The sequence below is a fragment of the Sarcophilus harrisii genome, chromosome 5 (assembly GCF_902635505.1).
Source record: "Sarcophilus harrisii chromosome 5, mSarHar1.11, whole genome shotgun sequence".
NCBI classification, from domain to species: Eukaryota; Metazoa; Chordata; class Mammalia; order Dasyuromorphia; family Dasyuridae; genus Sarcophilus; species Sarcophilus harrisii.
Window position 1 is genome coordinate 180,364,392 of NC_045430.1, and position 12,360 is coordinate 180,376,751.

Below are 12,360 nucleotides of genomic sequence, written 5' to 3' on the forward strand. Positions count from 1 at the left end.
TCATTTTACAGATGAGGAAATTGAGGCAAACTGGGTTAAGTGATTGTTCTGGGGTCCCCAACTGAGACTGGATTTAACTCGAGTCCTCCTGACCCCAGTGCCAGCACTCCATCCACTATGCCATGTATGTTCCCTCAATTTTATTTTTAGTAGAAGTCAGAGAAAAAAGGCATTGTTTTCAAAGTCAGACTTTACCATGTGGGCTGGTACCTGGGTTGCTAGGTGAGTATTTGCTAGTTAAGACTGGGACAGGGTGGCAGAGATGACCAGACCAAGGAAAATCACCATCAACTTTCTTTGAACTTTTGTTCTTATGCTTGCCTCTCCCCATGGAGTTTGGGATCACATTTATTCTCATCATCTATAGAAAGAGAATTTATGGTACTAAGTGAATCTGGCCGAAGAGTGTTATTGCTATTGTGATAACTTGCTATGAAGAAGACAATATAGTAATGGGGGTAAGGAGCATTGATTTGGGAGTTGGGGTCCCTGACTGCAAATCTCCCTCTGACACCTTGGAAATATCATCTCATCTCCATTTGCTTCAAGTTCTCAAGCTAAAAATGCAAAGGTTGGAATAGATGGCCTCAGAGGTCTCTTCTGGCTCTCTCTCTCTATAATAATTTACAATTACATAGCAATCTCATATTTACATATGCAATCTCAATTAATCTTCTCAGAGAGAAGTGGGTTTTCAGGCATTTAGGGATTTATTTAAGATTTGAAAAGTACCTTACAGATAATGAGATATCATTTGACCCTTATTATAAGCCTGGGAATTTGGCACTAGTATTATCCCCATTTACAAGTGAAGAATCCAATAGTTAATCATTGTCTGAAGCAGTATTTAAACTAAAGTCTTCTTGACCCCAACTTCAATGTTCTATCCATCATAGTACCTAGATGCCTTAAAATCTGTCGTACATCCTATTTCAAGAAATCATCAAGGAACATGGCCTGATATCCTAGGCCAGAGGGTAAAACAGAAATGGAAAGAATCCACTGATTGCCTCCTGAAAGAGATCTCAAAATGAAAACTCCTAGGAATATTATAGCTAAATCCCAGAGCCCTGACTCAAGTGGAAAATATTGCAAATAGAAAGAAATAATTTAAACATCGTGGAGCCACAGTCAGGATAACACAAAATTTAGCATCTCCTGCATTAAAGGACCAGAAGAGTTGGAATATGATACTCTGGAGGGCAAAGGACTCGGGATTATAGTGAAGAATCACCAACCCAGCAAAACTAACTATAATTATTTGGGGGGGGATGAACATTCAATAAGATAGAAGACTTTCAAACATTGCTGATGAAAAGATCATAGCTAAATAGAAATTTTGACTTTCAAATATTAGATTCAAAAGAAGCATGAAAAGGTAAACAGGAAAGAGAAATCCTAAGGGATTCACAATAAGCTTAAATACTTTGCCACATAAATTCAGAATTCTAAATAGTACTTCTAGAAGGGGAATAAGAATTGGGAATAGAAAGATGGAGAAAGGACTGGATTTGGTGAAATTCTTAAGACTGGACATAAGGAAAAACCCAAAGCCCACCATCAGCAGTGTTGGTGAAGAGTCTGTGGGGCTACACAGAGCGGCTACCAAAAAGACTTTGAACCAGGCATAGGACATATAGGTAGATGAAGACCCGCTAGAACTCAGCTTCTTAAACTGTGATGTGTGATCCCATATGGGTCTCATAATTGAATGAGGGTATGAAATTAGGATTTGTTATCAGTGTTTGATTTTTATAACTATATTGTGTATTTGTTATATTATATACTGTATAGTTACTGTATGTGTGAATGTATGTATATATATATATATATATATATATATATATATATATATATATGTAACTATTTGTATAACTATACCTGGGGACACGTACAAATTCCTTGGGTACAAAGTTTATGAAGTCCTACTGTAGAATGCTAAATTCATTGTGTGTGAGTAGAATCAGCTGCCTCAGTGCATGAAGGTCTGATCTAAAAGATGAGATGTTAGTTAAGCCCATTTATTTCCTACCTAATTTGAAGAGAGTAAGACTGCATAAGATCTGGTGAGTTTATTTTTTGGCTGGCATAGACTCAGGGGAAATGAGTAACACTCAGTTACTGAAAGAACTGCATAACATAAATTATAACTCTCTCTCTCTCTCTCTCTCTCTCTCTCTCTCTCTCTCTGTTTCTCTCTCTGTCTCTGTCTCTGACTCTCTGTCTCTGTCTCTCTGTGTCTCCCCCTCTCTGTTTCTTTGATTCTCCCTGTCTCTCTCCTCTATCTTTCTTTCTCTATCTCTCTCATCTTCTCTCTGTCTCTCCCTCTGGGTCTCTCCTCTGTCTCTGTCTCTCTGTCACTCAAATATTGTGGAATCAGCTCAAAAGTTTTAAGGGATCTCAGGGCTCAAACAAGTCCAACCCTCTCATTTTATAGATGGGAAAACGGAGTCCAGGAAGAAGTGACCATCCCAAGGTCACATGCTGAGGAGCTGACATTCCAGGGTCAGTTATGTTTTAGATTCAGTTTCTGACAGGGCACCTGCCAGGGGCTCAGGGGCGTGGCCAGCACATGAGATGCTGAGAAGCTGGTAATTAGAGCCTCAGGCTTGATCTGAACTTGCTGTGGGCGTCTAAACCAATCCTGGCTTCCCGTGCCTCAGTTTCCCCCAAATACTAACCAGCCAGCCAGCGAGTTTCAGGGGCTGAATCATTCCTGAATAGGCCAGGGATGCGTCTGGGGAATGAATCACCATTCTCCCCTCTCTGGTCTTCAGTCCCCTCTCCATTCCCCATCCCAGAAGTGCCCAGAGGAGACAAGGAAAGGATTGGGGGCCTCAAGCAAGGGAAGAGGTGGCATTCCGGCGAGTCCCATTGGTTGCTAAGAAACCAGTGGTGTAAGAAATGGAAACCGTCAAACCACTCCTAAAAATAACCAAGTGGACCAGGGCTGCTCGTGACCTGCAGCAGCTGCGTGAGAGAAATCTCATTTAACACCAAGCAGAAGGGAGGCCATTAGCCTGGTGTGGGCACATGTGATGGCGACAACTCTGACAAACTGGTTGTGTAGGGGGGAAGGGTCCTCTGTGCAGATGTTTCCTCAATGTTTGTGCCCTCTAGTAGATCACTGGAGGGGAAGGAAAGGGATGAGACAGAGGAAGAGGCAGGGGAGGAGAGAAAGAAAGAGAGAGAGAGACAGAGAGGAAAAGAGAGGGGGGGGAGAGAGAGAAAGGGAGAGGGAGAGAAGACAGGAAAATGGAAGGGAGGAAGGAAGGGAGGGAGGAAGAGAAGGAGGAAGGGACAGAGGGAGGGAAGAAGGATGAAGGAAGGAAGGAAGGAGGGAGGGAAGGTGGGAGGGAAGAAGGAAGGAAGGAGAGAGGGAAGATGAGAGGGAGGTAGGAAGGAGGGAGGGAAATAGGAAGGGAGGAAGAGAAGGAGGGAGGGAGGAAAAGAGGGAGGAAGGAGGGAGGGAAGTAGGAAGGAAGGGAGGGAGGGAAGAAACACAACCAACAAAATCCCATTGATTTCACTCTTTTGATTCATCTCTCTTCTTCTGGAAGCTCTGCTGCCATGATAAATATGTGTGGCTCCCCAGTACTTCCCACCTCTACTGCCCCATCCTTTTTACCAGCAAAGGAACATATCATGATGCAGAGCCCATTCTCAGAAGAATGAGTCCACTGTCTGGGTGAGGGCGTTTGAGAGCTTTGAGGGTGTCTCAGACACAATTGGACACGAGAGACAAAAGAAGCAGCTGCAAAAAAAAAAAAAAAAAAAAAAAAAGCTTTTTCCCAGAGAGACATGACTTAATGCTTACCACACACATATCAGAGTGGAGGGAGTGGTGTGAAGATAGCAAGAGATGGAGAAGAATGGGGTGGGGCGGGGAAATCACAACTCTTTCTGCAGAACTGCACCCCTCAGGCGTGGGGAGCAGGACCAGGACCCTGCAGGACCAGTTGTGCTCCTGGCCTTTGGGGTAACCCTAGGAAAGCTTTGCTCTTTGCCCATATCTTTTATTCTTCCCTTTGTGAAAATGGGAGCTGCTTCCCAGGAATATGTAAAGAGAAAGGAGTGTGACTTCTTTAGAGAAAAAACAGAACATCCTTCTTTTCCATTTTATCACACAGTTTATAGACTTAGAGACTTTCAAGCTCACCTGGTCTTCTCATTTTGAGACAACTGAGGTCCAAGGAAGTCAAAATGACATTGAGGTCACCAGATAATAAATGTCTGAATAAAAATTGGAACTTGGGTTTTTTTGTTGCTACTTTCTACTCTATCATCCTAATCTCTATATTTCCCATTCTACATATCTACTTTTGGGGGAAAAGCATTAGATTTGAGATTCCCCATCATGATTTCCACTTGTGCTCTGTGATCCCTAGGGAGAAAGAAAGGATCCAAAATTCAAAGAAAAGGGGGGGGGAAAGCTATGACCAACAACACTGGATTGGGATTTGGGAGAACCTGAATCTGGGGTCTGACCTTTGCCTCTCTGGGCAAGTCCCTTGGCCTCTCCATTCACTAATTCCCTTCATTGTAAAATTCAATTTTTCAATTTCAATTGTTCAAATCAGAAGAAAATAAGGACAGGGTCTGATCAGAGGTTTCCTAATAGGGTTTGATGTCAAAATATAAAGGACCTTGACATCATTTAGATACCCTCAAAAGGAAGAAGTAGCTGCCCTTAGTATGTTAGTAAGAAGGACTAGTTAACTAGGAAGCTGCCAGATATTCCCTCTCCTTGGCTATGACATCTCAGGTTCTCCTTTCTCCTACCCTCTTATTTTTTATATCAGTTTCTTTATTATCTCAGGGTCGATCTCGGCCCTCCAACCTGCAATGGGACTTATCTACAGAAGCCGATTTGAAGGCACATTTTATAAAGTTTACTCAAAGTACCAAAAATGATAGTTATAGCTCTGACCCACAGGATTTCATGGGTTGTTGGAAAGAGTAAATTAATGAGGACCGATTTTATGAGACATTTGGCAAGTGGTACTCTTAAATCTAAGGTTAAGGACTCAGTTCTCATATAAATTTTGAACTTTTGCTAAGCAAAGTCTTGTTCCTTAAGCCCATGGAGATGGGAACGGTGGGTTAAAGGCAGCTGTTTCACAGATGTCCCAACATGGGGCTAAGCGTTACAGAGTGTGCATGGATCACTACAAAGCACTGTTGAGAAATGACCCACAGTGGATGTCAGAGCTTTGGTGGTCAATATATTGTTATTGTCATGATGTGACCCGAGGATTGGTTCAAAGTGGTTCAGAAAACCAGCCCAAATTCTATTGAAACTGGAGAATAAAACAACTGGAAAGTTTGTGGACCTCTCAATGATCTGGGGGAGGGGGCTTCAGATATTTACGGGAAAGGCTCCTCGCCTGAAGCCTCGCAATTCACAGAACAGAGTAGAATGGTGGAGGAGGAGGTGCTTGATGATAATATATGAATTTTTGCTGAGACAAATGGGGTTAAGTGACCTACCCACGTCACAATACTAGGAAGTGTTAAGTGTCTGAGGCCAGATTTGAACTCGGGTCCTCCTGACTTCAGGGCTGGTGCTCTATCCACCGCGCCACCCACCTGCCCCCTTATTTTCTCTCTTTTTGTCCCTCACACAAGCATTTCAATTATTGAACTTGGGGAAGGGTCCCCATTTGGTTTCTAAGTACTTTTCCCTCCTCTTAACTCAGCTTGAAATTCTAGAGAGCCTCTGGGACTGCCCAGTAAATAAAGCGCTGGACCTGGGGTTGGGGAGACCTTATTTCAAATTTTGCCTCTGACACTTATTAGCTGTGTGAGCCTGAAAAAGTCACTTAACAACCCTAAGCCTCAGTTTCCTCATCTGTAAAATGGGGAAAACGATAGCACCTATTCCCCCAGAGTTATTGACAGGATTAAATGAGATATTATAGTTTACCAGTTTGTGACACATCTCCTGGGATTCCCTGACCTGGCGAAATGAAGTGTTCCTCTTAAGGAGGTCCCCTGGCTTTGCTCCCTCCCCTCCCAGCACTCACCTCTCTACCCAGTTCTTGTAGCTGGGGATGTCCTTGGCGTAGAGCAGTTTGTTGGACGGGGAGTCCTTGCCTAGGCGGTGCTCCGACGTGGAACAGGAATCCATGAATGTCTGAGCCACCACGGACAGGCAGGCGTCAGTGATGCTGTTCTTGTGGATGTCGAACACAAACTGGGGGTTCTTGATCATGTTGACCCAGAACCTTAGAGGTAAGCTGCGAGGGGAGAAGAAGGAAGGGGATGAGGATGACTGTTAGCAGGCCAGATGGTGAGGGTGGGAAGGGGGCAGATTCTCTGCATTCCCTCCCTCCATTGATAATTTCTAAGACATTTTCCCTTCCTACCAAAGGGTAGGCAGGTGTCCCATCACTTCCATCAGATACCTTTTTCCTGACCCTCATCTTTAATAAAGTCCAGTAGACAGAGAAGGTGGTAGCCACAGCATGCTCTAGGAGCAGCCCTTTTTGCAATGTGTATGTGGGGGTATATGTAGATGTGGCCAGAGACTGGAGTATTTAAGAGTCTTTTGTGAGGGTTCATCTTATAATCAACTCATCCTGCACCTTAAGGACATTTCAACATTTGATAAATGGGCCGAGTATGGTGGGGTGAGAAGGTTCGTGGACATGACGGAAATGATAAATCAACCTATAACTTGGACTACGAGTAGAATAATCAGAAGGCAAGTTCCTCCAGAGTGATGTAAATGGCTTGCTTCTCTGTATTTGTGCCTCCCACGCCTAGCACAGTGTCTGACACATAGAAGGCTCTTAATGGATGCTTGTTGGATGATTGAACATTACTGTATGTTCTGGCCACCATCTGTGATCCCCTCATAGCTAATTTTTCTTTTCTTTGCACTCTTAGACAATCACAACTGGAAAAGATCTAAGAAGCAATATTGTCCAAATTCTACCTGACCAAAAATATCTTACCCACATCCCGATAACAAGTCCTCCGGCCTTTGTCTGAAGGTCTCAAGTTCAAGGATAACCCACTCCCTTTCTAGCAATCCATTTCTTTAGAACCAGGATGTGAACCAAAACCCTCTGACTTCAAACCTACTATTCAACATCAGATGACCTCTGTTATTTTACATGTTTATGAGCACATATTACACAAGCACATATGATGTGTCTGATGTATGTGTATACTGTTTCTTCCAGTAGACCATGAGCCTGCCATGGACTTCATCTTATATTTCTCCTGTCTTCATGTCTTTGTCCAGGTTGCTCCCCATGCTCTCCTCACTCCCATTTTGTAAAATCCCATTTGTGGTCTCCTTCAAGATTCAGTTCATAAACCTACAAGAGGCCTTTTTAGTTTTTCCAGTTCCTATGTATTTGATAATGACCAATAGGGATGTAAGTTGTTTGCCTAATAGAATGTAAGCTCATTGAAGGCAGGGACTGGTTCCTCTTTATCCCCATGCTCAGGACTAGTGCCTGACATGTAATCAGTGTTTAATAAATGCTCACTGAATGAGTGGTGGATAAACCCCCCAAAGGGGCTAGCACGATGCTGCAGAATGACTGAATTCCCATGAATGACGGAAGACCGTCGAGGCAGTTTGTGGCTACTCAAAAAGGCACCCTGAGAAATCTCTCTCTATTATTGCTGAATGTTTGTCCCTTTTTTATGTGACTGCTGGCCTTCTGAGGCCCAGGGAGAGAGCTAGGAAGGTGCCATATGTAACTCTCCACCCGCTTTCCTCTTCCCTTCTCCCTTTGCCGTAGTAAAATTACTTCCTTTAGTACTGTTGGGCAGCCATTGATAGATGATAAAAGTACTGAAGCCTCAGGGCTAGAAAAATTCACTGTATCCACAGCAGGACTCTATACTGGTTTTGGATTTTTTTTCTTTTTCCTTGACGAGGTTGTTATTCTCACTGCTGGTAATAGCCCCACTCTTTTTATGTGTTTGATCTTAGGACTTAAACTCTGTGAATTCAATTCAACTCAACAAGCGTAATGTGTCTCTATTCTTTTGTATCTCTTAGCAGCCGGTACAACACTTGGTATACATACAACAAATGCTATAAATGCAGTGAAATACGATAAAAAACAACACTGATATGGGATTATCAATCAATCAACAAGCTTCTCTGAGGTCCCTTCCAACTGGAAAATTTTACCTCTATGGTCCTAAACCTGAATGCCTAGTATCTGCTCTGAGCATTGTGACATTCCAATAAACACTTTCTGAGCAGCCATCCTGCTGTGAGAAGAAAGTCCAGGAGTGAAAGTGATGGTGGCCCTGGTGGGCCATGAAAATTTTTGTGAAGTATGGAAAATAACTAGGAGCTTTTATAATTGGGTGCCAGACAGATTAGGAACTTTTCCCTTGTCACTTGTCACTAAGACATCACGGCTTTCTTCATCTAGTCAAATCAACAAGTATTTATTAAATAAGCCCACCATGGGTCAGACACCGTGTTAATCCTATCGTGAAAGAGACAATTGTTGGGTTGGTAAATGAGAATGGCTCTGGATTCCTGATGCATAAAATTTCCTTTGTCTCCATTTCTCCTATCAGGCAAATATAAGAGAAGGCTGAGGGGTTCTGGTTTGGGGCCATTTGCTGTACTGATGTTTATGGCCAGGGAATGGTGGTAGTATTTCCTGCCTCCCATTTTTTTAAACCAGTTTTGTTGATAGACAAATCAAACAAGTTAGACACCAGCACCAGAGGCTCCTGCCTAATGAAACATTAGCATATTATTAACATTAGTGGAGGCACTAATCTCTGGCTGATTGCAGCCACTCAGACTAAATGAACAGGAGGTTTATTTAAAAGAAAAAAGGAAGGGGTGTGTGAAAAGGGGAGTAGGGTGAGGAGGTGAGTTGTAGGATTGGGGGAGGAATGAAAAAAAGATCTCTTTTCAATCAGAGGAAATTAATTCTGTCAATACACAGACATCATAATTCCCAGATGGTTCTGCCCTCCCCACACGCCTCTCCGCCACCCCTCAACCCGGGACAATGAGTAATCTGAAACAGAGACAAGGGCCTTTTGAATAGATAACCCAAACATTCTCACCCTGGATAGGGAGGAGGTCACCTTGGGTACTCTCTGGGGCTTCATCTGGAGTATGGACATTCTTTGTGGGAAGTTCCCTTTTCCCCAAAGGCTGGGCTGTTAATAGAAACTCCCCTTGTCATCTATGAAAGTGCGCCTAAAATTGAGCTTTTCCTAACAACAGATATAGGATGAAAATATGAATAGCTTTCAAAAAGCTTAGATGAAGCCATGAATGACAGATTCATTGTTTTGGTCCAGACCTACAACCTGATAAGTATGGTGAGTTCCTGAGGGGGAAACTACCCCATACACAAGAAGCTCTGCCAATGTTTTGCTATTGATTATCTTAAAGGATTTGCCTATTTTAAAAGAGGTAAGTCTCTAGCCCAAGGTCACCCTGATTATTTGCATCAGAGTTTGAATTTGAATCTCGGTTTTTCTGAATACAGGCTTTGCTGATTCAGTACAAGTTGAATTTTAGAAGGAATCCATTCTGGGCTCTCTCAATCTCAATGGGATAGCCCTTACGTCTGATGTTGGTGGTTAGAAGAGGCAACTATATTCTCCCCTCACTATGTCCCTTGCTGCCTCTGTCAGAGGCAAAATAGAATCCTAGTAGAATGCTTTTGAGAGCAAGATTTTGTTTTGTTTTGTTTTGTTTTTCTATTCCTAGCTCCTAGCATAGTGTTAGGCACACAGTAGGCTTGTTTTATTGAATTGAATACTGATTTACATTGATCTTGGTCTTAGTGAGACATTTTGACATGTATCATTTAAATGGATTTTAGCAGGAAGGTCCAGAAGGCTCCCAAGAACAGAGATAAAAAAAAAAGGTGATATAATAAGAAAAAAAATCACATTTGTTCTATGCCATTTGGGTTAAAAAAACACTTTCCTTATAGATCTAGAACTCAGAATGTAGAATATAGAACGTAGAACACAGGCTCATACCGGTTGGCATTGGGACTAAGCTTGGCATTTCACTGCTACAGAGAATTTCCAATGGAAGAAACTCACTTATATTTTTCATGCAAATTGGGTACTTTCTCTGCATTTGATAGTCTTAGAGAGCTGCATGGGGACAGTTGGAGGTTAAGTGATTTTTCTTGGGTCAAGATGAATCAGAAAAAGAACTCGAAGCCAGGTTTTCCTGACTGCAAGAGCAGCTCTCCCTCTGCTGTGGTCCATTGCATCTCAGATCTCTAAGAAGGGCCATGGGCTGGAAGGGAAGACAACGTCCTAGGATGAATCAGCCCAGCTATGCCAAAGGCAGGGCTAGGGAAACAGCAGATCTGTAAAAGGCTTCCAGCAAGGAGATAAACAATAAATCCAATTCTCAAAAGGCTATCAATGTCTTTAAGGGGTTCTATAAGGATCGTGCCAACTGTTACAAAACTACATGGGTAGAAGGAAAAGAAGGTGTATGGATTTATGTGCAGCCAGATGGGGTAGTAGGTAGATCACAGCTCCTGGAGTCAGGGGGATCTGAGTTCAAATCAAACCTCAGATACTCATTAGCGGTGTGAACTTGGGGAAGTTACTTAATCCTGTTGCCTCAGTTTCCTTTTCTGTAAAATCAGCTGGAGAGGGAAATGGCAAGCTACTTCATTGTATTTACTGAAAAAAGCCCAAGTAGGGTCTTAAAAAGTTGGAATAACAAGAAGCAGTAGCACGAGAGAGAGAGAGAGACAGAGAGACATAGAGAGAGAGAGAGAGAGAGATGAGAGAGAGAGAGAGAAAGAGAAAGAGAGAGAGAGAGAAACAGAGAGACATAGAGAGACAGACACACAGAGAGAGAGAGACAGACAGAAATAGAGAAAGAGAGAGAGACAGACACACACACACACACAGAGAGAGAGAGAGAGAGAGAGAGAGAGAGAGACAGACAGACAGATAGGCTTCTACCTACTCTGACTTGAGCATCTGGCTCAGGAATTTCTTTGCTATCCCATTTCCTGCTCTCCTTAAAACTCAAAAAAGAAATGAAGTTGATGGCCCACTGCACAATGTGACCTCCGGGTCCTTAACCTTTCTTCAGGCAGCAGACCTCTTCCTTTATGATACTACATATGGCTGGACCTGAACCTTGTTACTCACCATCGGCACTTCCTCACTACTGAGATATTGAACTAGGTATTCCCTGTCCACAACCCCCTTACATCAGCTTTTTCATGTCTGAGTACCATCTAGGCCTGTTCTTTGCACTCATTTTCAGCCACAAAAAAAAAAAAAAATCACCAACTGATTTTTTTTTTCTTTACTCAATGTCCCAGGTGTCAGAGCATTACTGGAAAAAATCAGGGAATTGTGACAGAACTGTACCACTACAAACTCATGATACATAACCTCAATGGAACCTTGTTGTTGCGTAGCAATTCTTTTCTCATTTCTTATTGATTCCCATAGCCGTCACATCCAATATTCTCCACTTTTCTCATGCCCCAATTTCAGTACTCTTTTCTTATACTCACTTTTACCTTTACTTTTGAGTGGGCTGTGAGGTTTGGGGAACAAACTGATCGATTTACCTTTGATCTCATAGGGAATATTAAATTTATCCTACTCATTTATCCTTCTTTCCTTTGTACTTTTCCTTTGTTTTTCACCTCAAAATATTTTTCTCTACCTGCATCCTCTCATCCTTTCTCTCATAGGAAGAGGTGTTCCTCCTTTCTAATGTTTATTCCTATCACCTCTATTCTTTTCTTTTTTTTTTAATATCTTTTGTTTTTATATCACCTTCAGTTCAGGATATATTTCTCCCCTTCACCTTACCCAGTGAGCCACCTATATTTTCAGTCCCATCTTTTCCTACCTCTTCTGGGTTCTTGGACCCTTAATCATTTCTTTTTTCTCTAGCATCATTCATTTATTTAACAAACATTTAGACTTCAATCATTCTTTTACCACTTGGATCCTTTCCCTCTGTCTATAAACATGAACTGAGTTTCCTTACAGTCAAAAGTGCTTAGCTTGATCCTGATACTTTATTTCTCTCATCTTTCCTTTCACTACTCAACTTCTTAAAAATAGTGTGCCTCCATTTTCTCATTGGCTGTACTGCCATCCCACCACTTTAGTAAAAGGGCACCCTTGAAGAAAACCAATGGCCTTCTAAGTTTTCTATCTAATGACTTTTCCTCAGTTCTCCTTGATCTCTCTAAACATTTTGGACTTCTATCATCTGCTTCGAATTTACTCCTCTCATGGTCTTTACGATATAAAGCCGTGAAGTCATCTTCCAGGGAAGGTCTGGCGGAACTGACCAAAGAAATACTCCTTGAAGTAGAAGCTAGAGCCCTAAGAGTAGATTGT

At 42.3% G+C, this 12,360-nt stretch overlaps 1 protein-coding gene across 2 annotated transcripts in view; it reads right to left on the reverse strand.

The window, feature by feature from the left end:
- PLXNA4 (plexin A4) overlaps positions 1-12,360 on the reverse strand; it is a 636,841-nt gene that overhangs the window by 15,136 nt on the left and 609,345 nt on the right. Inside the window, exons 30-31 of one of the 2 annotated variants that reach the window (XM_031939072.1) lie at positions 6,027-6,239; positions 3,485-3,754 (exon numbers count right to left, since the gene is read on the reverse strand). In XM_031939072.1, the coding sequence (XP_031794932.1) occupies positions 3,664-3,754; positions 6,027-6,239 (304 nt within the window). In that variant the 3' untranslated portion in view covers positions 3,485-3,663. Of the gene's footprint in view, positions 1-3,484; positions 3,755-6,026; positions 6,240-12,360 lie in introns of those variants that run through there. The other variant, XM_003771610.3, reaches the window with a different exon arrangement.